Source organism: Hyperoodon ampullatus (genome assembly GCF_949752795.1).
Source record: "Hyperoodon ampullatus genome assembly, chromosome: 1".
Taxonomy (NCBI): Eukaryota; Metazoa; Chordata; class Mammalia; order Artiodactyla; family Ziphiidae; genus Hyperoodon; species Hyperoodon ampullatus.
The window spans coordinates 160,646,044-160,672,782 of NC_136914.1; the positions used below are offsets into that span (position 1 = coordinate 160,646,044).

A 26,739-nucleotide genomic window follows, 5' to 3' on the forward strand; every position below is an offset into this window, starting at 1 on the left:
TTATTCTTTTCTTAGTCATCTTTTTCATTTTGCCATTTCTCTCAGGTGATAACCTTTCCGATTCACCTAATAAGGGGAGGGTTAGGGAGAGAGCTCCTCCACCAGTGGTATTAAAGGTGGGCTCAGATCTAGTCCAAAGCATAGACTTCAACATCTGTCCCTTTAATTTCTACTTTCTCTCATAGTTTACTGATAAGTTCATCATCCAGTACAGGGCTCGATTTTAGTTCTTATATTTGTTTAATAAATGCAGGTTTGCGACTCAAAGAAGGCTGTAATATAAATCGAAGCTTATTTATTTTGGGACAAGTGATCAAGAAACTTAGTGATGGACAAGTTGGGTATGTTTATCCTACTGTACTCTACCTGTTAATGCTTATGTTTTCATTAGGTCGAAAATGGTAATATTTTAGTGACACTCAAATAAATGTTCTTATTTCATATATTCAAAAGTTTTCATGACTCTGATCATGAGTGGCTTCTTATACATATGATTGGGTCCTACTAAATTTACTCTCTATATTTTAAATATTTTTTAGTTAGTATTTTTGATCTGCCTCATGTAACCTGTAAATAATTAATTTTTTTAACTGTAACTATTTTAAGGTTCTACATTAAGAACCAACCACTTTTGTTATATAAAAATTCTTACTCTTTTTCTTCCCAAACTCATTTCTCACTAAGTGGTTTCATAAATTATCGAGATAGCAAATTAACACGAATTCTCCAGAATTCCTTGGGAGGAAATGCAAAAACACGTATTATCTGCACAATTACTCCGGTGTCTTTTGATGAAACTCTTACTACTCTCCAGGTGAGTGTGATTTTTATCTCAACTTAATAGGAGGGGATATCATCTTTAAGAAGGAAAAATTACCTACTAAAAATAGGTAGAGTTTTTTTAATTCACGTAACTACCTGTTAAAATAAAATTATGTGTTGTCTACTAAATAGCATTTCTTAATTTTCCCAAAATTCAGTCATTCATATCCCATCTCCACAATTTTTGCCACATCCAACACTATTTTACTGAAATTGACTTGATATTTTTCTTTTACAAACTCACTTTTTTACTTAATTGATTATGAAAGGAAACGTTATATCAGTTCCATAAATGAAAAAAATCGTATTACTTGCAACAAATAGAAGGTGACCCAAAAAACATGTGTCTGTGCTTATAATAAAATAATTCCTAAATTCCTGCTAGCTAATTGTTGCCTGCCTTTGCACTGAGCCTAAGGCCTCCATTTTATGTTTAAAAAAAGGAGAAGGGCGAGTAGGGGGGAATTGAATTGTCAGTAGAATAGCTGTTTCAATGAAAGATTCAATGTTTGATATAATGGATACCTTCATGTACCCACTTAAAGTAACTTCTCATACTCATACTCTAAGAAACATTGCTTTAAATAGCTACTGAGCACTGGGTCGAGGTACTGTCAGAGAAAAAAGATAGAAAATAGAGTCCCTGGCTTCACAGAATGTATAGTCTCATAGGGAAGATAAGACCTGTCTTCCAACATGATTGCCTTGGATTAATACTTAAGTAGCTAGTAAGTAGGATAGCGTTCAAAGGAAGGAGAGAGGCTTTTGACTGCAGCATTACAGGCATTGTTACAGGGGCATAAAATGCACTCTGTACTCAAAAGTATTAAACTACCTTGGAAGAGTACTGATTTTTCTTTACAAAGCTTAATTACAAGAAGACCAAATATTATTAATTTACTTAATTTTTGTGTGTAGAGCACATAACACTCTTGTATTTTTTCCCAGTTTGCCAGCACTGCTAAATATATGAAGAATACTCCTTACGTTAATGAGGTATCAAGTGATGAAGCTCTCCTGAAAAGATACAGAAAAGAAATAATGGATCTCAAAAAGCAATTAGAGGAGGTATGTGTGAACCATGTATTTCAGTAAAGAGTAGGGACAGATTTAGAATTGAGATCTACCTAATTGCCCAGAGATTCTTAAGTCATCAATATCTGAGTTTTTCAACCTAAATTTAAAACAGCTTTCAACTAAAAAGAAATCAACTCATAAAAATTTTAGTTTAATTTCCTATAAACTGAAAGATTTGGTTTCTTGAAGTTATTTTAGATTTTGTTTTTCATTTTCAAAGGGGGAAATTTGATATTTTCAAATGGGCCAAGTGGAGATAATTTTTTTTTAATTGTCACAAATTATACATAGGGAATTAGGTTAAAAAAGAGAGACCATGTATAGGCACCTAAAACTACTTTGTCTAGTTTCACGTTAACTTGAATTTTTCTTCCAACCCTGAGATAGCAATCTAATAATATAGCATAATCACTTGTCATTGTTTGTTTTAACTATTATGGTCCTCTATTTTATATAAATCTTGCATTTTAGTGATCTTTTTAGGAATAAGCTAAAATATCAAATGGTAGTCCTATGAAAACATCTCTTCCTTTGCTGTAGGTATTCAAATATCTGCTTTTGTAACTTCTCTGCCTACTATTTATATATTTTTAGGCAACTAATAGAATTGCTTTAACAGCATTGTAATGGCATATAGGATAGTGACATGAGAAGAAACGTATATTTGACTTTATTTTTAGTTTGAGAAATTACTGATTATGGTAACTGTATTGGTGTTCTGCAGGTAGGGTATATTGTATTTCAATAAAATTAAAATTCTCTTAGTTCACATACAAATTTCTATTCTGTTCTTTTAAGCTACTTTCGAGGTTTTAAAATCTAGCTACATTTGTTATTAACATAACCCAATATTACATTCTGTAGGTTTCTTTAGAGACTCGGGCCCAGGCAATGGAAAAAGACCAAATGGCACAACTTTTGGAAGAAAAAGATCTACTTCAAAAAGTGCAGATTGAGAAAATTCAAAACTTAACACGGATGCTGGTGACCTCTTCTTCCCTCACATTACAACAGGAATTAAAGGTAAAATTTAAAAGATGACAACTTAAACTTCGTATACAGAGAATAGAACGGGTATTCCTATGTGTTCATTACATAGTTATGCATTTCTTATCTTTTGATACAGTGTATTCAAGAAACCCAGAACTTTTGTGTTGCTATTTACCTATATAGCAACAAAACACCTAAGAGAAGAGGTTCATTAAAAAATATTGATCCCTAATGTAGAGGTCCTAATTCAAGGATTCAAGCTTACCACCTATGTTTTCTTCTAGGAGTTTTATGGTTTCAGGTGTTAACATTCAAGTCTTTAATCACTTTGAGTTGATTTTTGTGTATAGTGTAAGATAGAGGCCCAGTTTCATTCTTTTGCATATGGCTGTCCAGTTTTTCCAACATCATTTACTGAACAGACTGTCCTTTCCCTATTGTATCTTCCTGGTTCCTTTGTTGTAAATTAATTGATCATATATGTGTAGGGTTTATTTCTGGGCTCTCTATTCTGTTCCATTTGTCTATGTGTCTGTTTTTATGGCACTATCATACATATTGTTTTGATTGCTATAGCTTTGTAATACAGTTTGAAATCAGGAAGCATGATGCCTCCAGCTTTGCTCTTCTTTCTCAAGATTGTTTTGGCTATTTGGAGTCTTTCATGGTTTAGAGTCTAGAATATATTCAAGGAATCTATTTGCAATATGCTTCTTAAGAAATTCAAATAAAATTAATTAGGGATTGGAAACCACAGATGTCTCGAGTATGTGGGAATATTTTCTGTTTAAAGAAACAGAAATATTAATATCAGGAAATTGACCCAGAATATAGATCAACATACTGATCAAAATTCTGGCTTCCAGTTTTTGTAGTTTTTGTTTTTAGTAGAGTAGGGATTTATTTATCCAACAGATATTTTCTTAAGAGGACAGCCTCTGGATTTGAACTACCTGGGTTTGAATCCCTGTTCTATCAATTCCTAACACTTGACCTTGGGCAATTTCTCAAATAGACTTTGCTGCAGTTTCCTTATCTGTGATATATAGCTTGATCCCCACCTCACAGGATTGTTGTGAGAATTAAGTGAAGTAACATACAGTACATGCTTAACACTATACTTTCTGCTCAGCAAGTCCTCAATAAATATATACTATTAAGATAATTATTAATAGACATTATGTTCAGGTCACCATTCTAAGTATTTAGAAGATGCTCTAGATCAATTTGTTGACTGAGTGATGAGTAGGAAATAGCCCAGTGGAAGGTGTAAGGAATAGTGTTTCAGGAAGACACTTAAATGTACAGAAGCTTAAAATTGTGGAAAAACAGTATATTTCTTGGACTTTCTGGTGGCAGGGGCATTTTAAAACCTCAGTGAAGGATTTGAATGTTGCATTATGCTAAGGACAAGGAAAAGCCTTGTATGGAACATAATCGGAATTGCATTTTGGAAAGGTGAGGCTGCTATGTGCATCAGATAGATTGGGCCTCTGCAAAGATTTTGGCTCTGGAGATGGAAGAAATTGGATAAATTGGAGAGCTATTTGGGAGGTAGACTCAACAGGATTTTGTGATTATGTAGACACAGAGGCAGGGAAAGGGAGAAGGAGGTATCCAAAATGACTTGCTGGCATTACTAGGCTTTCTGGGTAGCTGGTAGCATATTCACTGAGTTGAGGAACACTGAATGAAGAGCAGTGGAGCTGCTCAGTGTTTGATTCAGGACATCTCCATTTTAAGATGTCAGGCAGTCGAAAATGTGAAAGGTCTGAGATGGAGGTATCAATTTGGCATTAACTACTGCAGATCCAATTTAGAGTCCTGGGAATGGATGAGCTTGCTCTGGAAGCATGTTGAAAATGGAAAAAAACAGAGGGTCAAACACAAAACCCCAAGAAACAACAACTTTTTAGGTAAAGGCAGTAAAGAAGAATCCCTGAAGGAACCCATGTTTAGCTCAGAATTTAGAAGGAAACCAGCTGAATGGGGTAACCAAGGGAACAGAGTATTTCAGAGAGGTAGTGGTCAGCAGTGTCACATTCTGCTGAGAAGTTAAATAAGATACACATAGACAAAAATGCTTTGGATTTAGAAATAAGAAGCTCATTTGCAAAAGCAATTTTGAGTTATGTGTTGGTAGTGAAAGCCACCTTGCAGTGGGTTGAGATGACCCAAAGGGATGGTATCTTGAATACAGTAGAAGGGTCTGGCCTTAGATAGAAAGAGAAACATCTATTCATTATAACAAGGACAGAGGAAAGGATAGGCGTCAGTTCAAGTAATGCTTTTGTAAGTTTAGGCTTATATTGTCTTTCTGAAGTAGGAAGTTTAATTTTTCTGCTGTGGTAGCAGGAGATGGTGGAGACACAAGTTCATAGACAGTGCTAAGAGTTTGAAATAGTATAGCCTTTATAAGGAATAGAAAAGAAAGCCAACAAGGAGGAAAGGAGTCTTACCAGGAAGCATTAAGGACCCAGATGATGGTGGCAGCCAGTCTTTTGACTGTATGCCCTGACAGTGTTCAGGAGGCTGATAAAGTCTTAAAAGACACTGTAATTCATCGGAGTGTACACTGTGTTGGGATAGGTTTGGGGAACAGAGATTGGGTCAAATAATTTGAGGCTGTTGACCCAGAAACATGGTTGAAGTGATGATCTATGGAATCTAAAATGATAGGAAGAGAAAAACAGGAATAAAGTAAGGTATCTTGTAAGCTAAATAACTATAATGGGATTAACTGGCTTCCGTATACCACCAGGTTACTTGAAGAGTTGAGAGTCAACCGATTCCTTTCAGTTACATTCCAGAAAAGCTTATAAGTAAACCTTCTGATAAAATATGTAATTTAAATAGTAGTTTCATCAAATTTATTATGGGGTTAAATACTGATTTGAAAAGTTTGAATATGTTTTCTTATCTCAGGTTATCCTTAAACTGGTAAGATATTAAAGTAGACTTAGTAAAAATTCTGCCAAGTCAGTGGGGTTTTTTTGTTTGTTTTGGGGGGGGTGTTTTTATTTATTTATTTTGGCTGCATTGGGTCTTAGTTGCGGCACACAGGATCTTCACGGAGGCATGCAGGATCTTTTGTTGCTGCGCTTGGGCTCTTTGTTGTGGTGTGCAGGCTTCTGTCTAGTGGCCACAGGTTTTCTCTCTCTAATTGTGGCATGTGGGCTCCAGAGCACATGGGATCTGTAGTTTGCAGCATGGAAGCTCTCTAGTTGAGGTGCAGGAGCTCAGTAGTTGTGGCACAGGCTTAGTTGCCCTGCAGCATGTGGGATCTTAGTTTCCCGACCAGCGATCGAACCTGCGTCCCCTGCATTGGAAGCTGGATTCTTTACCACTGGACCACCAGGGAAGTCCCAATGTTTTTTTAAAATGGAAACGAGTTCCCTTGTTTTATGATGTTTGAACCCAGATCTGTGTGAGGTAATTTTTATTTCTTTCTCTTCAGGCTAAAAAAAAACGAAGAGTCACTTGGTGCCTTGGCAAAATTAACAAAATGAAGGACTCAAACTATGTAAATGAATTTAATATGCCAGTGAATGTAACAACAAAAACACATAAGGCTGCTGTAACTTTAGGAGAAATTGATGAATGTGAGTACTTTTTCAATTACTTTTAAATATAAAAACATCCCTATAAAGAGAGACTTTATTTATAACTCAGTTAATATGATAAACACATTTAAATAAAATGTATATATTTTAGGTGTAATTACAATGGAGATAATGATAAAAATAAGTAATTTTAAGAAAGTGAACGTTCATGAAGTTCTCGATTTCTAGATTTCTTAAAAATAATGCATTATAGTTGAAACACATGTTTTTATTCTAATCATTATCCAGTTAAATTAGTATCCATATAACAAACATCAGCCTTCAACTCTGCTAACCTTGAAAGGATGGCATTTACACAGGAATCCGTTTCAAAATTATGTCTCCAACATAGTTATAAATATTTTGTAGGGGCATTTTTAAATCTACTTAATATAATCAAATCTCAAATTTAGAATTTGTCCTTTTTACCTATATTGTATTAAGGACCGCTATATGTTATCACTCTTTCTAACCAGTGATCTTAATTGACAATAATATAAATGATCACATCTGTTGTTAATGTATTCTGGCTATGATCATACTGTTAGCACAATTTAGCTAATTTGAGTTTATTACCTCTGATCAGATTTTTTTTATCTTTGAATTTTAAGAAACTTAATAACAAGTTTATGGATAAATTTCTTTTCCCTCTAATTATAGCTCTCTGTTCAGAGTCTGATATTTTCAGTAACACTCTTGATACATTAACTGAGATAGAGTGGAATCCAGCAACAAAGCTACTAAGTCAGGTAACTTAAATGTATTTTACAGAGCATTATCCTTTTACTCTTTTTAAAATTCATTTGTTATCAGGGTTTATTGTTGTTGTCATAACACATTTCTAGCTCTGACTTAATTTCAGTAACAGTTTTGGTTCTAATTAAGGCCACTAGAGTTTTAAAGATCAATAAATAATCCCTCAGTTTCACTTCCTAAATTCAGAGCTACCTGAGAAATAAGATAGTAAGACAGGTGGAGAGTTAAATTATCAGCCTTATTACTAAGGAGCTTAAGGATCTGTATCCCATTATGAGCCCTACCTCCTACTTCTGACTCAACTTTTCCAGTCAGACACAGAGAGAGCATTTGTTTATGTGATTTTTTTTTTTAATTTTAACGCTTTCAAAACAGTTGTCTTCTATTCTAAGTTAGCTAGTTTACCAAAATGCAGATCCTTTATCTTACTCTGGATCAAGCTAGACCATTAAAAAGTTATTGAAGAAGGAAATGGCCTAAACCACCAAATGATTCAAGGTTAAATTAATTATTTGGTTAATCCAAATTTTGTTATAGAAACAAACAATATATGATTGGAATTCTCTCTGACTTGAAAATTTGGTTTTGTTTGCAATAGGAAAACTTAGAAAGTGAATTGAGTTCACTTCGTGCTAACTATGATAATCTGGTGTTAGACTATGAACAACTAAGAAGAGAAAATGAAGAAATGGAATTGAAATTAAAAGAAAAGAATGATTTGGATGAATTTGAGGCTCTAGAAAGAAAAACAGAGAAAGATCAAGAGGTAAAGGATATGGAAATATGAAACTAAACTAAAACCACACGTTTAAATGAAGTATCGTTCTCTTAAAGGTATTTCTAAGGTTGAGATATTGGGGATCCAACCATTTTCCATATGTATACACAATTTAGAGAATTTGAGAAATAATTTATTTCTATTTTTAAAAGAGTTGAATCATATTTGTTTCACTTGTGCTTATGCACAAGAAGAAGAAATTAAGAACATCTTTAGGAAGGTTTGGTGAATGTGCCTATTGATGGATTTGTCTTGAAGAAGTTATTTCCTTATAATTTGTATATTAAAATATTTAATTTATTAGCATATCAGAAGTCCTGCCTAGAACGTAGCCATTTCCTACTGAGACCGACATGAATTTTAATATCTTGCTGAATGTTTTATATATGGATACTACCTATTAATGGATTTTGTTTTCTTTAGAAAATACTTTCCTAAATAGCTAGAACATTAGAATAGCTAGGGAAGCTAATTTTGTGCATTTCTTTTTCCATATAAGAAAGTTACTGTGAAAATTAGTATAATTAATACTAAATAGTTTTAATGGAATTTTTAGAAATGAGATGGATCACTTAAATTTTTCAAGTGTGTAGTATTAGGCTACATGCTAAGAGAACGTAATCCATAAACCATCAGACTTTGGGGACTTGGTAACTGTCCAGAAGATTTAAGCAGCTTCTTAGTGTGGAGAGTCTTTAACCTAGAGTTCATAGACCCTGTGAAATTATTCTGTAGAATTTTGGAGTGCATATTCAGTTTTGTGGAGTAAGAATCCATAGCTGTTATCAGACTTGTGACATGATCCACGAATCCCCTCAAAAATAAGAGCTGGTGTTTTGATGTAGGTAAAACATGAGTTAATTTGCAGCTACTTATTTCTATATGGAGAACCCAAAGGGACACAGTTCCTTTTCCTCAGTATCATAGTTTCTCACCTACTTTTCTTTTTTAAAAAGAAAATTTTTTTAAAAAAAAATTATGTGCCAAAACTATTATTTCTGTTCTACCTACAAATTACATTTACTCCTACATTTCATAGGTATTATATCCTGAGAGGCAAAAGTCTATAACTTCTCTACAGACTTTCATTTAATTTGTTTTAAAATTTGTGAATTCACAGAATGTGAATTTCATGAAAAGAACAGTAGACTTCATAAATGGTTTTATTGAGGAGGTGCTCTAGTGTTGTGGTTAAGAGCACGGTCTCTGAAGCAAACTACCTGGAATGAAGCCCTAGTTCTGCTGTTTATTAGCTCACCACAGATTTGAGCCTGTCACGAATTATTGGCAAGGCTTTGAACAAGTCATCACATCTCTCAGGGCTTACTTTTTTGTGTATCTTCCTCCTTGAAGTTAGATCGGGAGTTTGCCAAGTCCCCTTCTAACTCCAAAATCTCACCTAATATTTTGTGTATATCTTGTAAATAATACGGTATAAAATTACCTTTGGGCATATGTGTAGCAGTAATTTCTCTAATTTTTCTTACATCACTTATACATTCAATTAATTATTAAAAGCAAAGCTCACTGAATTGACTCACACACGAAAAGATTACAAAATAACACAGGGTATATGCCTTGAATCTCACATCTCGATTTTTTTTTTCCTTTATACAGTTAAGGGGGAAAATAATCCTATTCTCTTTACTTTTACTTGGACACACATTGAAATTCTAGGTTCTGCGAGGTAACCTAAAAGTTTAAGTAATATAAACTTACTCTGTTCAAAGACAGTTTTACAATAGCCATTTCATGTTAAACTACAAATACAAGTGTAGGTGTATGCAACAAAATATGTTCTGAAACCTACATTTTGGGGAAAAGTTTAACCAAAACGGAGTAAAGGTCAAATTACAGCATTAGGACATGTGGCCATTGCCCTAGTTTCCTAAGGGTTTTGTCAAAAATCACTAAAGCTGTGGATAAATTTCAAGTGGGGATACAGTAATATAAGATGTTTAAATAGTAATTTTAGAGAAAGGAATAAACAAGGTCAAGTATTATCACGATCAGGGAACAAGAGAAATTTCATCTCTCTACCTATTTTAACTTGATTTAATTTTATAATTTTCACAACTTGGAGATGTTTAAGAAGTTAATTATTTCATTTCACCTGCTGAAAATTACAGTTGAAATATGCAATATTTTCTTTGTAACAGTGGATTAACTTGATCATATCGTGTACTTTCTCTATGCTCTGCATCTTAAACAATACATCATTGGGAGAGTGTACTCAGCTCTTTTCAAAAGTTACTTAATCTTTTTCTGTTTATGTGAACCAGTACTTAAAATGAAGAGTGATTGCAAATGAGAAGTGGGGGAACTTTCCTTTCTAGATGTTTTCAAAGATTAAGTTTGATTATTTAGTTCTTCATTTCTGACAAATGTGGTATTCTTGCACAAAAGTTAGAAACAGAAGAAAAGGTAAAAGATAGAGCCAATTTAAATTATAATCAATACAGATGTCTAAAACTTTGCTGAACAATGGTAACCACTCATCACGTATGACAATTGAGCACTTGGAATGGGGCCAGTCTTAAGTGACTTAAGTATGAAAAACAGAATATACAATATTACATTAATTTTTTAATACTGATGAAGAAATATTTTGCATATATTAGGTTAGATAAATTATATTAAAATTAATTCTGCCTGCTTTTTTTAAAGGTGGCTACTAGAAAAATTTTAATTATAAATTTGGTTCACATTATATTTCTGTTGACTCATGCTGACCTAAAATATGAATGTCAAACCAGCACTAGTCTAAAATCTAAAACTAGTCAGGACTGAATTAGACATGCAGAAAATATTATTTAAACAAGGTGCTATTTTTGTAAGTCCCTTACATTTGACTAGAATTTGCTTTTACTCTTTAAGGACTCATCTGATTATGATTAAATAATTCTCAGGGAAATTATGTTTATCTTTGTTAAACTGTAGTTTGCTTCGTTTGAACACAGAAGCTTCTGGTACTCAAATATTTAATGCTACAGATATTTCGATAAAAAGGAAACTTTAATAGAAATACTTGTATCTTTAAGTATTCTTTATACTTTTAGACAGTTGAACAATATAAAGCAATAACATCATCTTTCCAATATTTCCTGTAGAATAAACCAGCAAGGTAATAGTTGATAATGCCATACATATCTCTTTAGCTTTGGTGAACAGTAATAATATTATAAAGGTACCACATGAAACTGTCATAATTCAAACCTAAATTCCAAGTCACAACTCATTAAAAAGTATGCCAGTATAAAGCTAGGTGGATAATTCATGGGAAGAGAAAAAAATCTTATAGAATAAATACATTTCTGCACTTAACTTACCCAAAACAAAAATCTATTTATAAAGGTTTGATTACCACTCTATCTTATACAGTGGTGGGTACTAATTTGCTTTTGACGTTATTGTAGCTTTATTAACATGACATAACTGTTTTGGGGGTCATGCTTAGGCTTTTTTCTTATTTGCTGGTTTTGTGGGGTTTGGGGATTTTTTTGTTTTGGTTGGTTCAGTTAGGGTTTTATTTATTTATTTATTTTTAAATAACGAGGTGCTTCACTGCAGTAGCTTGAACAGTTGATCTCTGGTAGTTGAACTAGACTGATCTCCCAGTCTTTCTTATTGTGTTGGGTGATTCTAAAGCGGTGAATGAATGCTATCTTTTTTTTTTTTTTTTTTTTTTGCTTTATTAACTATTGGTTTGCTCTGTTGCCTGTTCACATGCTCTTACAGATGCAACTAATTCATGAAATTTCCAACTTAAAGAATTTAGTTAAGCATGCAGAAGTGTATAATCAAGATCTTGAGGTGAGCATTTATGTTGGTATTTCTGTTGATAAGGAACAACAACTATAAAACATACATCATATGTAATTGAGCATGATTTCAGAAAATAGAAGGAATTATATTCTTTAAATATCAACTTTTTGAATTTTCCTATCTACCAGTTTAAACTGTTAAATGTAATTTATTTTTAATTCCTTAGAATTCAAACCCAATTAAATTGTTTCATTCTCCTTTAATTGTTTTAGGATGAACTAAGTTCAAAAGTAGAGCTGCTTAGAGAAAAGGAAGACCAGATTAAGAAGCTACAGAAATACATAGACTCTCAGAAGTCAGAAAGTATGGAAATGGACTTGTCATACTCATCGGTAAAAATCAGATTTATTTTGTTGTGTCATCATTTTGGCATTTGTAGTATACTGTCGTCATCATCATCTCAAATGTTTATATTGAGCCTACTGTGTGCCAGGCATTGTTCTAATTGTTCTAAATATAGTATTTTATTTAATCCTGTCAGTAACCCTATGAAAGAGGCACTATTAGTATCATTGCCATTTTATGGATAAAGAATCATAGAGAGTTAAGGATATTATCCTTTGATTGAATGTAAGTAAGTTAGAGATGAGCTTCCATTAAAAATCAGTAATTCAAAAAATTTTAATGTTTTTCAATTGTTTTATACAAGTGCAGAAGTGTATAGTCAATATCTTCAGGTAAGCACTTAACATTGATTAGTAACTAGAACTGTAAAACATGTAACTGAGTATGATTTCATAAATTTCTTTAATAGATATTAATGCATTCTCGTTATAATTATGTAACTATTTTAACTGTTTGATATTTTTCAGGGCTATAGCTATAGGTGATTTTAGCTGGTATAAGATCATGGCATTAAATAGTATTGAATCTCATGGTGAAATTAACTTTTTTTTTCTATTTGCTTTCAATCCACCTGATTACTTCAAGAACCTCTCAGTTGGATTCTAGTTTTTAACAGTTTTTTAAAAAGGCAACCGTTACTAGCTGGAAAGTTTAGAATATTAGGTTCTATTGTTCTTCTTTTGTTTTCATTTGAGTTTTTCAGAGTACTTTTTGTTACCTTCTATTAGTACTCTTTTGCTACCTTCTATTAATGACAAGTGATTCTTTTTAAAAGTGTTCTCATTGTTCTGAGGCCCTGGGAAGAAAGGCATTTTCATATCATCCTGGAGTATCTGTTGATAGAATGGCAAATAGAATTGCCCATTTTTTTAAATTGTTGTTTATTTCTTTCTCTTTATTCATCCAGTTTATTTATTCATTCATGCATGCATGTTTGCATTAATGTTTTGCCAAGTACATATGGTTGAATTCATGTAAGTGCAAGTCATGTTGAAATGCCACTTCTTTCTAAAAATGAGCCTGTGGATTTTTTTTTCATGTATTTATCAGTCATTTGCATTTTCTCCTCTGTGAGTTGCCTGTTCATATCTTTTCTCTATTTTTCTATTGGATTATTTATATTTTTCTTTTTAATTTGTGATTTAACATCCTTAATTTTAACTATTAGCTAGTCACCTGTCATGTTTTGCAGAGTAACAAAATAAAAATACATAGGAGGGCTTCCCTGGTGGCGCAGTGGTTGAGAGTCCGCCTGCCGATGCAGGGGACACGGGTTCATGCCCCGGTCTGGGAAGATCCCACATGCCGCGGAGCGGCTGGGCCCGTGAGCCACGGCCGCTGAGCCTGCGCGTCTGGAGCCTGTGCTCCGCAACGGGAGAGGCCACAACAGTGAGAGGCCCGCGTACAGCAAAAAAAAAAAAAAATACATAGGAAACTTTAACAGGCTAGCTGAGCAACAATTGTGTTAACCTTTTTAAACAATAACAGAATTATTATAGTACTTCTATACAATACTTTTATCCTTTTGAAAAATATAGCCAGAATTTTTTAAATATTTTTTTTTTTGGCCACGCTGTGCCACTTGCAGGATCTTAGTTCCCCAACCAGGGATTGAACGCGGGCCCCAGCAGTGAAAGCACCGAGTCCTAACCACTAGAATTCAGGGAATTCCCTAGAATATTTTTACTATTTGAAATGTTAATTTTTTAATCTTTTCTAAAAATACATTTGGCAATTCGCATATTTTATCCATTTTTGATTTGTTAGGAATAACATACATGTACGTGTTAAGTCTTTTCCAACTCTAATAAAGTTAGATTTCACTAAATCCTTTTTGTCATGTGTATAGGAAAATACTGAAGACTTAAAACAAATGAAACAGACTCTGCTTGATGCTGAAACTGTAGCTCTTGATGCCAAGAGAGAATCAGCCTTTCTTAGAAGTGAAAATCTAAAGCTGAAAGAAAAAATGGTAAGTTATTTTTGTAATATTTTGTAAAAACAGGTGCAATAATCAGTACATTTCTGTGAATCTGCAGTGTTTCTCTCAATAGAAAGAACTTGCAAGTACGTTCAAGCACATGGAAAATGATATTGAGTTATATCAAAGCCAGTTGGTGGCGAAAAAGAAAATGCAAGTTGATCTGGAGAAAGAATTACAATCTTCTTTTAATGAAATAACAAAACTCACCTCCCTTATAGATGGCAAAGTTCCAAAAGGTATTTTATCATTTCAGACTTATTTCTTTGCAAATCTGACTTTATACAGAAATGTACCTAAAAGATTTTGCAACTATATTGCAGTAATTAAAAATCCATTATTCTCTGGTGTTTTTAATTGCCTAATGTGAAGTTTTAATGTCATTTGGTATCAGTATTTATAAATGTTTCCTTGGACCTCAAACCATAAGGGTTTAAAAGTTATTTTTCAAATAAATTGAACCCAATCTTGGACAAGGTGATTAATAATTGGATGTGTTGTTTACCAACACTGGCTCTTTCTTTAATAAATTTTATATAATCTAGTTAAATAATCTAACTATGTATGTGATTTAGATTTACCCAACAACTACAAGCTGTTTTATTTAACTTACTAAAAATTTCCTAGATTTGCTCTCTAATATGGAATTGGAAAGGAAAATTACCCATCTCCAGAAAGAACTGAATAAGGAAGTCGAAGAAAATGAAGCTTTGCGCAAAGAAGTTAATTTGCTCTCAGAATTGAAGTCTTTACCTTCAGAAGTAGAAATGCTAAGGAAGGAGGTAAACACTTTTTAAGTAAACTACTCTTACCTTGAAATAAAAACTTTTGCAATAGTGCCTTAAATATTTTGCCATATTCTATTTTAAAGTACCAGCCAAGAGACTGTAAATGTCTGACTCAGTTTGTTAGCAATAGAAATATAAGTCAAATTCTAAGAAAAACCATGAAATGCCTGCTACACCAGAAAGTTAGAAAACACTTTAAAATGATAGATGAGGAATTAAAGGCACATGCTGATCGTGTTTCTACTGATTGTCTTTCTCCATGCAATCCTTACTAGAACCAGAGATTAGAAATCAAAACTTTGAAGGTAAAGTTAAACAGGATAATATATTGTTAAAGAGATGTCACAATAAAAATATTGCCTTTCCTCAGGCAAACCTTTGCTTAATTTCAATGTCTTGAAACTGAGGGGAGGCAGAGAAAGCTTTTTTCCTGAAAATTGCTTAAGTAGATCATATATTGCTAACATAACTAAGTTTGCTTTCTTTTCCATAGATACATGATAAATCTGAAGAGCTCTGTATAATAACATCAGAAAAAGATAAATTGTTTTCTGAAGTAGCTCATAAGGAAAGTAGAATTCAAGATTTACTTGAAGAAATTGGGAAAACTAAAAATGACCTAGCAACTTCCCAGTTGAATTATGAAAGCACTGATCAAGAATTCCAAGATGTTAAAAATCATCATATTGAATTTGAGCAAAAGTATAAGATGGTCCTTGAAGAGAATGCAAAATTGAAACAGGAAATAGAAAATCTCTCTAAAGAAACTCTAGAACTTGGTTTAAATTTGGATGCTTTGAAGACAGAGGTTGGTACAAGACACCCTCTAGGGAAATGATCTTCAGTCTTAATGGGGTTTGGCTTCCATGTGTACATCGCAGAATGCTCTGCTTTTCACATTTACTTTTTCTTATCTTAAAGCTCTCTCACAAAACCCAAGAACTTCAGCAGAAAACAACTGAGAATCAAAAAAGGTTAAAAGAAGTGGAAGAGCTGAAGGAACAATTAGAAAGTAGAGATTCTAGGCTGCACACTGTAGAAAAGGAGAAAACACTGCTTACTGAGAAACTTCAACAAACCTTAGTAGAAGTAAAAACCTTAACCCAAGAAAAGGATGATCAAAAACAACTCCAAGAGAGCCTGCAAATTGAGAGGGACCAACTCAAAAATGACATTCAGGATACTATAAACATGGTAAGGTTTTGACTGATTAAACTTTGAAATCTCAGAGCCTCTTTAAAAACATTACAGGAGCCATCATTTATTATTTATGATCAAGCAATAGCTATAAAATTATTTTCCTTGTTTCACATTCTAATGGAAATTATTTTCTATTTCTCTGACAAAGAATATAGACACCCAGGAACAACTACGAAATGCTCTTGAGTCTTTGAAACAACACCAAGAAACAATTAACACACTAAAAATGAAAATTTCTGAAGAAACTTCCAAGAATTTGCATATAGAGGAAAACTTAGGAGAAACTAAGGATGAATTTCAGGAGAAGGTAAGGGGTGTTTCTGTTCAAAGTTTTTATATGCTTGTATATGAGCTTTCTCTTAACCTCAACCACTTAAGTGCAGAACAGTAATCTCAATCTTATTTATTATTCACAGTGGTAATAACTCAGAATAATTTACATGCTTAAGTCTAATGTCTTTGAAATAACTTCAAATATAACTGCTTGCAATCATTTTGAAAAGGAAAAGACAAAAAAATACTAGTTCGGACTTTGAGCTGATATTTTTCTGAGGCCTATTGTAATTTACACATCTTTAAAAGCCCCTCTGAATTCTAAGAATGTAAGAAAGATTCAGTGCTTATTATTAATTATGGCTAAACTATTTGGTTTATGTTGGATTTTGTATACTGTATTTGTTTAGAGTTTGCTATAGAATCAATGTATGTATCGTATTTGTGTCTATTTTTAGGGTTTGGACCATAATTTTACTATTAGGTGCTTAAATTTTACCTCAATAATTCATTCTAGGTAAAATGGTTCATTTTGTCCTGAGACCTTAGGAGAATAACTGCTTAACTAGTTATTCGATTATATATAAGAAAAACTAGGATGCTAATGGTGACTTTTTAAAGGGAGGTATATTAGTCTGCTAGGGCTGCCATAACAAAATATCACAGACTGCTTGTAAGCTATATGTTTATCTTCTTTGCAGAAATGTCTGTTCAAGTTTTTCCCATTTTTAAATTTTTTGTTGTTGTTGTTGAGTTGTAAGAGTTCTTTGTATTTTTCTGGTTATTAACCCTTTATCAGTTATACGATTTGCCAGTATTTTCTCCCATTTCATAGGTTGCCTTTTCACTCTGTTGATTTTATCCTTTTTTGCACAGAAGCTTTAAATTTTGATATAGTCTGATTAGCTTCTTTTTTCCCCCTTTACCCCTGGTACACAATATTCCTGCCTTGAAAAATGAACTTTCTCTTCTCTCTCCCTATTCTTGAGTCCTTCTCTCCTAGAAAAGCATTTTCACTTCCACTATTATCTTGTGTTCTCAGCTTATCTATAATTTGGATCAACCGTGGGCCAAAGGTTCTTGACCTTGATTTGAAATTTATAACTTCTACTTTCACAGGGGGAAGGTTTTTTGAACAGTTTTTTTAGAATAAGATCCAACAATGTATAGCTGCTTTTAAACAAATGAACAATGCAATCATAGGGCCCCATGAGAAGGAAGCAGTAGAGGAGAAGTGAGGAAAGGAAGAGTTATACTCACTGGGACCAACTGGCTCCTGTAGTATTATGTTCATGCTAGAAGCGTCCATGGTGATAAAAGAGTCTGATGGGATTCTCAGGGGCCATTCTGTTCATTAGAGATCTTGAAGCCTGGGCTGGAAGTCTGAGATCACCTTGTTCTTGTGATAACCTTGTTCATGCTGGAATCACCCATGTGAGTGGGTCTCGGAATTTCCAGGGGCCCCTCTGTTCATCTGGGTACCACAGAACTCCATTAAGTAGGTCTATCGGGAATTCCTTGGAGTACCCGTTTTCAGTCCTGCTTGATGTGTCTCTTTGGAAATGCAATTTCTCTAGTGTGTCTCAACAGAAATTAGATTTTACTCATAACCATGGTAGCTGAAATACTTCCTAGGCTGAGTTCAGTATTGAAATGTACCTTGGGTATCATTATAGAATACTTCCTCTCCGTCTGCTTTGTCTTTGTGTATATTCCTTTGTTTAGGAGTAAAGATGCAGGCTTCTGAATTATAATATCTGACAAACTGTTCCCAAAGACTATATGTTCCCCACCTGGTGTATTGGGTTGACCAAAAAGTTCGTTTGATTTAAAGTAAAAATAAAAGACACATTTTTCATTTTCACCAAGAAATGTATTGAACAACGTATTCATTGACCAAACGAACTTTTTGGCCAACCCAGTAGTTAGCTCTGTGTGCACCAATGTCAGAAGCTCATGAATATTGCCAACACTAAGAGGTTAACTAAACAAAGTATGGTTTGTCCATATCCACTTTAGAGAATAGAGCAACTACTAAAAATACTAATTTGAAGATTACGTAGCAGTATGGGAAACTGCATATGATCTAAGTGAAAAAGAAAAGCTAAAATGAATCCTTTGTATGTAAATTAATTATGATGGCTATGTTTTAAAAAACTTAATGGAAAAAACTGGAATGAAATATTTTAGAACTCTAATAGTGGTTGTGTTGGTGACACTGGATGACATTTTTTTCTCTTTATTTTTCAATTTTTTTTCTAATGTTAATTATAGATTACTATAAAAACTTTTTAAAACATATGTGGCCAGTATGGAACTGAATGTATTTGTTGGGCTAGTATAAGGTTATATAGTGACACTCTAATTTCATGCCAACAATTGTAATGTCAGTCTTTATCTCCTTTTACCAAGGAGTTCACATTTTAAGTTACCTTTGGTTAAGACTTATTTATGGATAAATGAATTTATATAACATGCTTTTCTTAAGCAGTAAATGAAAACTGTATATTAAGAAAAGATGAATTATGCTATTATAATGTGAGATATATTTCTACCAAAATTATTGTGCCCTCTACATGTAATAAAACTCCAGCTTTGGTGAGTGTGACTACCTCTGAAAAAAAGATTAATTGGGAATAGGGGCTATAGCTGGGAATGATTTCCAGCTTTTAAGGAAAAAAATAAAGTGACAGAGTTCAAGGCAGCTTACTTTTTCGTAAAGTCAGCTTAACCCATCATACATGAAGATAATTGTTAATTATCTATAGCCGTCCAGGTAGTTCTTATCAGTGAACAGGCACAAGAGCACACAGTCTGGAGCCAGACCATTGGATTCAAAACCTGGTTATTCTTCCCTGGGTGACCTTGGGCAAGTGACCTATCCTCCCTGGTATTGTTTCCTCATCTGTCAAATGGAGATAATACTAGTACCTACCTCATAAAGTTATAGTGATGATTAAACGTGTCAATATATGAAAATAGTGCCTAGTACATAAGTAATATATGTTGGCCATTTTTATTATTATCAAAATTATTATTAACTAAGAAATTCTTCTTTAATGTATTTATCTTTTAGATGGTTGGCATAGATAAAAAACAAAATTTGGAAGCCAAAAACACCCAAGCACTGATTGCAGATGTTGAGGATAATGAGCTAATTGAGCAACAGAGAAAGATATTTTCTTTAACACAGGAGAAAAATGAACTGCAACAAATGTTAGAGAGTATTACAACAGAAAAGGAACAACTGAAGACTGACCTAAGGGAAAACATTGAAATGGTAGGATTTAGCACTGTATACTTAGCAATACAGTTTTGTCTTTGTACATTTTAGATTTTTCCAACTTTATTGAGGTATAATTTACATGCAATAAATGTATCTGATGAAAGAGCACAGTCTGATGACTTTTGACAAATGTCTCTACTTGTGTACCCTCCACCTCAGTCAAGATATGGAATATTTCCATCACCCCAAAAAGTTCCTTTGAGTTCTGATCTATTTGATCCTAATCTTACCCTCTGCCCCATATAGTCACTGTCCTTATTTTTTTTTACCTTAATCACTTAATCACATTGTTTTCACTTGCCTTTCCCTTCTAGAACGCCATACAAATAGAATCACATAGCATACACTCTTTTGTGTCTTCTTCTACTTTCCTGCTTATCGCTGGGTAGTGTTCCACCGTATGAACAGGCCACAATTCGTTTAGACTTTATCCTATTGGTAGAAATTTAAGTTATCTCCACTCTCTGGCTATTTTGAATAAAGATGCTATAAACATTCATATATAGATCTTTCTATGAACATATTTTTTTTATTTCTCTAGTGTAACTATCTAAATGGAATAGCTGGCTCATAGGTAGATGTATATTTAACTTGATGAAAATTTCCTAGACTGATTTCCAAAGTAGTTGGTACCATTTTACATTCCCATCAGCAAATTAAGAGAATACTGAGGGCTCATCCTCACCAACACTTCATAGTATCGGTGTTTTTAATTTTGGCCATTCTATTGGGTGTGTACCTCATTGTTTTCACTTGTCTTTCCCTAATGACTAAAGATATTGAGCATCTTTTCATGCTTATTAGCATGAAATGGCTTATTTGCCATTGTGTATCTTTCTATAAATTATCTGTTGTCTCAGTGATGTGTTATAGATTTCAGTGTACAGGTCTTTTCCATATTTTGTTAAAGTTCTTCCTAAATGTTTCTCTTCTATTAACGCTGTTGTAATTTTTTTATTTCACTTTTAATTATTTGTAGTTAATGTTTGCCAATATTTTCAAACCTACTTTATTTTTTTTTCTAAATTTAGGGACAATATAATGTGTCTAGATTGAAATTAATATTTTGAGAAGTTTGCTATGGATCACAGTAGAACCTGACCTTTTGTGTAGTTTTCCATGTTTCTTGGGATTGTCTGTTTGGTTAAAATTGCTGAATGTAAATAAGAATACAGACAAAAGTCATATTTGTTTCTCAGCCTCTGGCTTGTGATGTTTTTGTGATATTGATACTTGAGAAAGTTACTGTTTAAGCTTAATAACTAGGATTAACCCACTTTATGCTAGCAAAGGATGCTGCCATTTTGAGCTTGCTATTAAGCAATGTATAAAACCAAAGTCATTCCAGCATATGAAAAGCCCATAACCATATATATATATATATGTCTCATATATCATCTGTTGTCAACAAAAACTTAGAAAGTCTCTTTTGGCTTAGGGGTAGAAAATGAGCAAACCTTTCGTGACAGAATACAAAATCCATTTCTAATTCTCATGATAAGAATGTAAGATGAGCAATAAAGAAACAGTATTAAAAAAGCAGATTCTTGACCTTTATATGATTAAGTTAAGACTCTTTTTTTAATTAGTCTTTTCCAATGTAGTTTGCCATGATTTCTTCATTTTCAGGCTAAGGCAAATGCTGATTTTTACCTGATTTCATAAATGTAAGCTAGTATTTTAATCTCAGCTTTTTTTTTAATTCTAGACCATTGAAAACCAGGAAGAATTAAGAATTCTTAGGAATGAACTTAAAAAGCAACAAGAGATAGTTGCACAAGAAAAGAGCCACACTATAAAGAAAGAAGAAGAGCTTTCTAGGACCTGTGAAAAACTGGCAGAAGTTGAAGAAAAGCTGAAGGAAAAGGTGACTTTTTTAAGTTTTCTTCCTGGTCATTTTTTCTGACTAAACTTTTTCTTTTTTTTTTTTTTTTTCTGTAATAAATTTGATTCCAGCAGACCTAAATTCCAGAAATAATATATACCTTGCCAATGAACAGATCTTAATGCTAATATTTTGGACAATTTCAACTCCTACTGAGATGTTAACTAACATCCTTTGTGAGGATTATATTTTTTTAGTCTTTAAATGAGAGAGGGGGCCTTCATCTAAATGAATCATTTGATATATTCATTCATCAAGTACTGTACATTCACACAGTACCACCATGGGCCAGGCACTGTTCTGGGCTCTTGAGATACATTAGTCAACAAAACAAAGATTCTGCCCTTATAAAGATGTATTAGTTATTCTCTAAAATGTAAAATTTATCTCTACAGTTGGCCCTCCATATCTGCACATTCTGCATCCATGGATTCAACCAACCACTGATCAAAAATATTCAGGGGAAAAAAATTCCAGAAAATTCCAAAATGTGAAACTTGAATTTTACCACACACAGGCAACTATTTACATAGTATTTACAACTATTTATGTAGATTTATATTGTATTCAGTATTATAAGTAATCTAGAGATGAGTTAAAGTATACTGGAGAGTATGCTTAGGCTATATGCAAATACTATGTCATTTTATATAAGGGACTTGAACATCCACCGATTTTGATATCCACAGGGATCCATGGATACCAGGGGATAACTGTATTACCATCTCTTAGATATTTACAATAAGGTGCTATTGTAAAATTTATAGAAGAGCTAAGACCCTTGTAACAATTGTACTCCCCAAGTAATTCTAAAATGCACCCACCAAGATCTTTCTGTATATTCTAGGAGTAGTGCCACATGCATTATAGATAATATATTGTGATTTCCATTGTGCTTCTGTATTTTTTTTTCCTAATATGGGTTCTCTTAATTCTCATCCTTTTTACTATAACTTAACTGAATATATTAAAACCTTACATCTATTTCATATTCCTCCTAAATAAGTGAAATCAGTAAGTTTATGTAAAAGTTAATGCCTCATTGTTTGTTTGGGCCACCCCATATGGACCTTATTGGGAATGAAAGTAAATTATCCAAGTTTTTAGGAGAAGTGGAATTATAGTTATTTGGCAGTTATAGCTGCATATTTAGTCTCTTTTTAAATTTTTCTCATTTTTACTTTACTTCTTTGATTAACCTAGTGACACTCTATTAGTTTCCTAGGGCTTCTGTATCAAATCACCATATATTTGATGGCTTTAAACAACAGAAATTTATTTTTTCACAATTCTGGCTCTTAGAAGTTCAAAATCAAGATGCTGGTGACCAAGCTCCCTCTGAAGGCTCTAAGGAAGAATCCTTTCTTGCCTCTTCCTGTCCTTGACTCCCAGCTGTCCTTGGTACCCTTGGCTTGTAGCTGCATCTCTCCAATCTCTGCCTCCATCTACCTATGACCTTCTCTGTGTCTCTGTGTGTCCTTTTCTGTCTCTTATAAGGGCCCTCTCATTGGATTTAGGGCCCACCTTAACCCAGGAATATTTCTTCTCAGTCCTTAAGTAATTACATCTGCAAAAACCCTATTTTCAAAGAAGATCACATTCTCAATATGGGCAGACTTGAATTTGGGGTGGGACACTATTTGACCCACTGTAGGCGCTGTCTATAAGGTTACTTTAATTTTAGTGTTACTTGTCTGTTTATACTGGAGTAGTAGGCAGGGCTATGATAATGATTATTTCAGTTTGGCAAAGTACATTTTACATAAGAATTTTAAGAGGATATAGACAAAATGGTAATTATAAAAACTATATTTCTTAAGAGCCAACAACTCCAAGAAAAACAGCAACAACTTCTTAGTGTACAAGGAGAGATGACCGAGATTCAGAAAAAGATGAATGAAATGGAAAATTTAAAGAATGAACTAAAGAACCAAGAATTAACATTGGAACGTATAAAAATTGAGAGGCTAGAGTTGGTTCAGAAACTTGATGAAAATTATGAGGAAATGAAATTCATAACCAAAGAAAGAAATGATCTAAAGGAATTACAGGAGTCATTTGAAATAGAAAGAAATAAGCTTAAAGGACACATAAGAGAAATCGAAGCTACAGTAAGTCATACCCTTTTCTTTCATCTATTAAATGTTTCTTTAAAAACTGAGTCAGTTGGAAAGGGGGAGGCAATGTTGGGATGATGTTATTAAAATTATTCTTTAAATTTAACTTGTTAATAAAGGGTCTAGAAACAAAAGAAGAACTAAAAGTTGCCCACATGCTTCTAAAAGAGCACCAAGAAACTGTTGAAGAACTAAGAAGAAACATTTGTGAGAAGACAGCTGAAATAATAAATATTCAGAAGAACTTAGAAAAATCCAATACTGAATTGCAAGAAAAGGTTTGTCTTTTCTTCCTTTGCTCCTTGTCCCCTCTTCCTTTCTTTCTCTGAAAGAAAAATAAGCAGTAGGTAGTGACTGAGTTATAGTTCATTCATTTATTGGGTAGTATTTGTTGAGTGTCTAATGTAGCAAGTACAGTCCTGGATTATAGAAATAAAATGGGAACAAGGTGGACAAAATCTCTGTGATCATAGAATTTACTTTGTAGTGGAAAGAGGTTCTCAATAAATAAGCAGTCAAATGAACAGGATAATTTTAGATAATAGCAAATGCTATGGAGAAAATGAAACATTGGAGTAACTGGACCAACCTATGGTGAAAGCCTACTATGTGCCAAGCATTGAGACTGTGGATATGAATAAGACATTGTTCTTTTTCCCCAGGATAGGCATATAAAAAAATCTCTCAATTCCATTATGATAAATGCAGAAATCTGCTGTGCAAAGCTACATGGTACCACTAGTGATCATGGAAAGGGGGAATCAATCTGTACGCATAACAAATTTGTGAAGTAGCATTAGAACTCATCTGAGAATGGGGGCCATTCATTTATTGAGTTATAATCTGCTCAATTCTGATTTTTCTCCTGTTGCATTTGGGAACTGGTATAGAAATGAAGCATGCAACTGACTAGATTGATAATTTGTTGGTAAACTGTGCTTTGGATGTAAGCTGGAGAAAAAAACAATTATGACACACTATTACTAGCAGAAAAGTCATGAATAGCTTGAGTAGGAATCAAGAGAAAATGAATAAATAGGAGTTTGTGGTCCATGATAGGCCATGAAGGTACAAAATCACTTTCATTGCTATGGAAAGTAGCCTCATCTTTTCCCTTTAAAAAATTATGATAACACTCTCTAGATAGTAACCTTGGTATTTTATGAATATCACAAGATCCCAGTGCTTCATGAGGAACAGGAGCTACTTCCTAATGTGAAAGAAGTCAGTGATATTCAGGAAACAATGGATGAACCAGAGCTATTGAAAGAACAGTCCAAAACCAAGGATTCAAAAACACTGGCAAGTGTAGAAATGGAAAGTCTCAGGTTGACTGAAAAACTGCAAGGAAGTCACGAAGAAATAAAATCTCTCACTAAGGAAAGAAACGATCTTAAAATGACAAAAGAAGCACTTCAGGTTGAATGTGACCAACTGAAAGAAGAAATTAGAGAAACTTTGACTAAAGTAAGTTTCATCCTTTCCTCCCATTTTAATAAGTGTTTCACAAATAAGTCTTTGGGAAAAGTGGCATTTATAATGTTCCTACCAATTTTCTTTAAATGTCTCTTAATTATGAAGTGATTGGAAACAGAACCACTAAAAATTGTGCATATATACTAAGAAACTATGGAAAATGAGTTTTCTTAAATATTCAAAATGATTTAGAAAAAGCAGTGTTAAATTACAGGAAAGGATAAAGTCAAAAACACTGTTTTCTTCCCTTGTTTAAACCTATTTCCCCAGCATCCCATAACGCGTTACCATCTTCCTCACTGATCCAGTCAGAAATCTGGAAATCATTCCTACTACTATCCCTTCCTCCCCACTCACTCTATAATCCAAGAACCAAACCTTGTTGATTTTAAGGTGTGTGCCTGTGTGTGAAATCCTCCCACTCTTCTCTCCACATTGCTGATACCCTAATCCAAGTCACAATTACTTCTCTCTGACTTTGTGCAGTAGCGTCCTACCTGGTCTCCCCATTCATTATCATACTTCTCTAATTCATTCCCCTTTCTGAGCCCAAGTGATCTTTCCTTCTTAAAACCTTTTAATAACTTCTCATTGCTCTTGAAATACATACCAGCATGCTTCTTCACATGACCTTTGAGACCCTAGATCCCAGAACTTGCGGGTTTCTAGCCCTGTTTCATCTCACTCTTCCTCATGCTTATTGTGCTCCAGCAACTCTAGTCTGTTGCTCTTCTGCATCTCATGGCTTTCAGATGTTCTGGTCTCCCTTCCTGTAGTATTTCCATAGTCCTCTTTGCCTAACAAGTGCTCTCATCTTTTAGATCTCCACTGAAGCTTTCCATCCCCTAGGAAGCCCTTCCTAAGCACTCACAATAGGTTAGGTTTGCCACTGGTAGCCTGAAAGAACCCAGCACCTCTGTTTGGTAAGATCTGGTATAATATGTATCTTTCCTTCTAAAGTGCGTAAGTCTCAAAAAGGCAGATCATGTAAAGTGTCATTTCCCGTTTCATCTCCAGTCTCTAATAGGATACTGACAACACAATGAGTACTCAGTAAATGTGTTAAATATCTGAATAATGGAAGAGTGGGTGAGTGGAAATATTGTTCTGTAAATGAGCTGTTGAATCCCTGACTTAATTGTTTTAGAAAGTATCCTTGTTTCTTTTCCCCTAAAATAAAATAAAGTATCTCTGGATACCAACTGTATTGTTTTATGATCCTCTTAAGATTCAAGCATCTCAAGAGGAACAGTCCTTCCATATGAAAGAAAAAGACAATGAGACTAAGAAAATAATGAGTGAGATGGAGCAATTGAAGGAGCAATTCAAAGTCAAAGACTCAGCACTACTAAGACTAGAAATGGAAAAGCTTGAGTGGTCTGAGAGACTTCAAGAAAGTCATGATGAAGTGAAATCTATAGCTAAGGAGAGAGATGACCTACAGAGGCTACAAGAAGTTCTTCAATCTGAAAGGAACCAACTCCAAGAAAACATAAGAGAAATGGTAGCTAAAGTAGGTTTCATCCTTTTTCATGTGT

The 26,739-nt window shown here is 33.6% G+C and overlaps 1 protein-coding gene across 1 annotated transcript in view; it reads left to right on the plus strand.

Moving 5' to 3' along the window:
- Nucleotides 1-26,739, plus strand: part of CENPE (centromere protein E) — a gene marked incomplete at its 5' end in the record, with an annotated part of 73,262 nt that overhangs the window by 13,371 nt on the left and 33,152 nt on the right. The window contains 21 exon segments of the mRNA XM_079704416.1: nt 254-341; nt 685-814; nt 1,771-1,890; nt 2,764-2,922; nt 6,347-6,491; nt 7,152-7,240; nt 7,846-8,013; nt 11,764-11,838; nt 12,063-12,182; nt 14,045-14,167; nt 14,250-14,415; nt 14,804-14,958; nt 15,458-15,772; nt 15,886-16,158; nt 16,313-16,471; nt 19,514-19,717; nt 21,432-21,590; nt 23,429-23,719; nt 23,845-24,003; nt 24,902-25,192; nt 26,430-26,714. Of these exon segments, the coding sequence (XP_079560542.1) occupies nt 254-341; nt 685-814; nt 1,771-1,890; nt 2,764-2,922; nt 6,347-6,491; nt 7,152-7,240; nt 7,846-8,013; nt 11,764-11,838; nt 12,063-12,182; nt 14,045-14,167; nt 14,250-14,415; nt 14,804-14,958; nt 15,458-15,772; nt 15,886-16,158; nt 16,313-16,471; nt 19,514-19,717; nt 21,432-21,590; nt 23,429-23,719; nt 23,845-24,003; nt 24,902-25,192; nt 26,430-26,714 (3,674 nt within the window).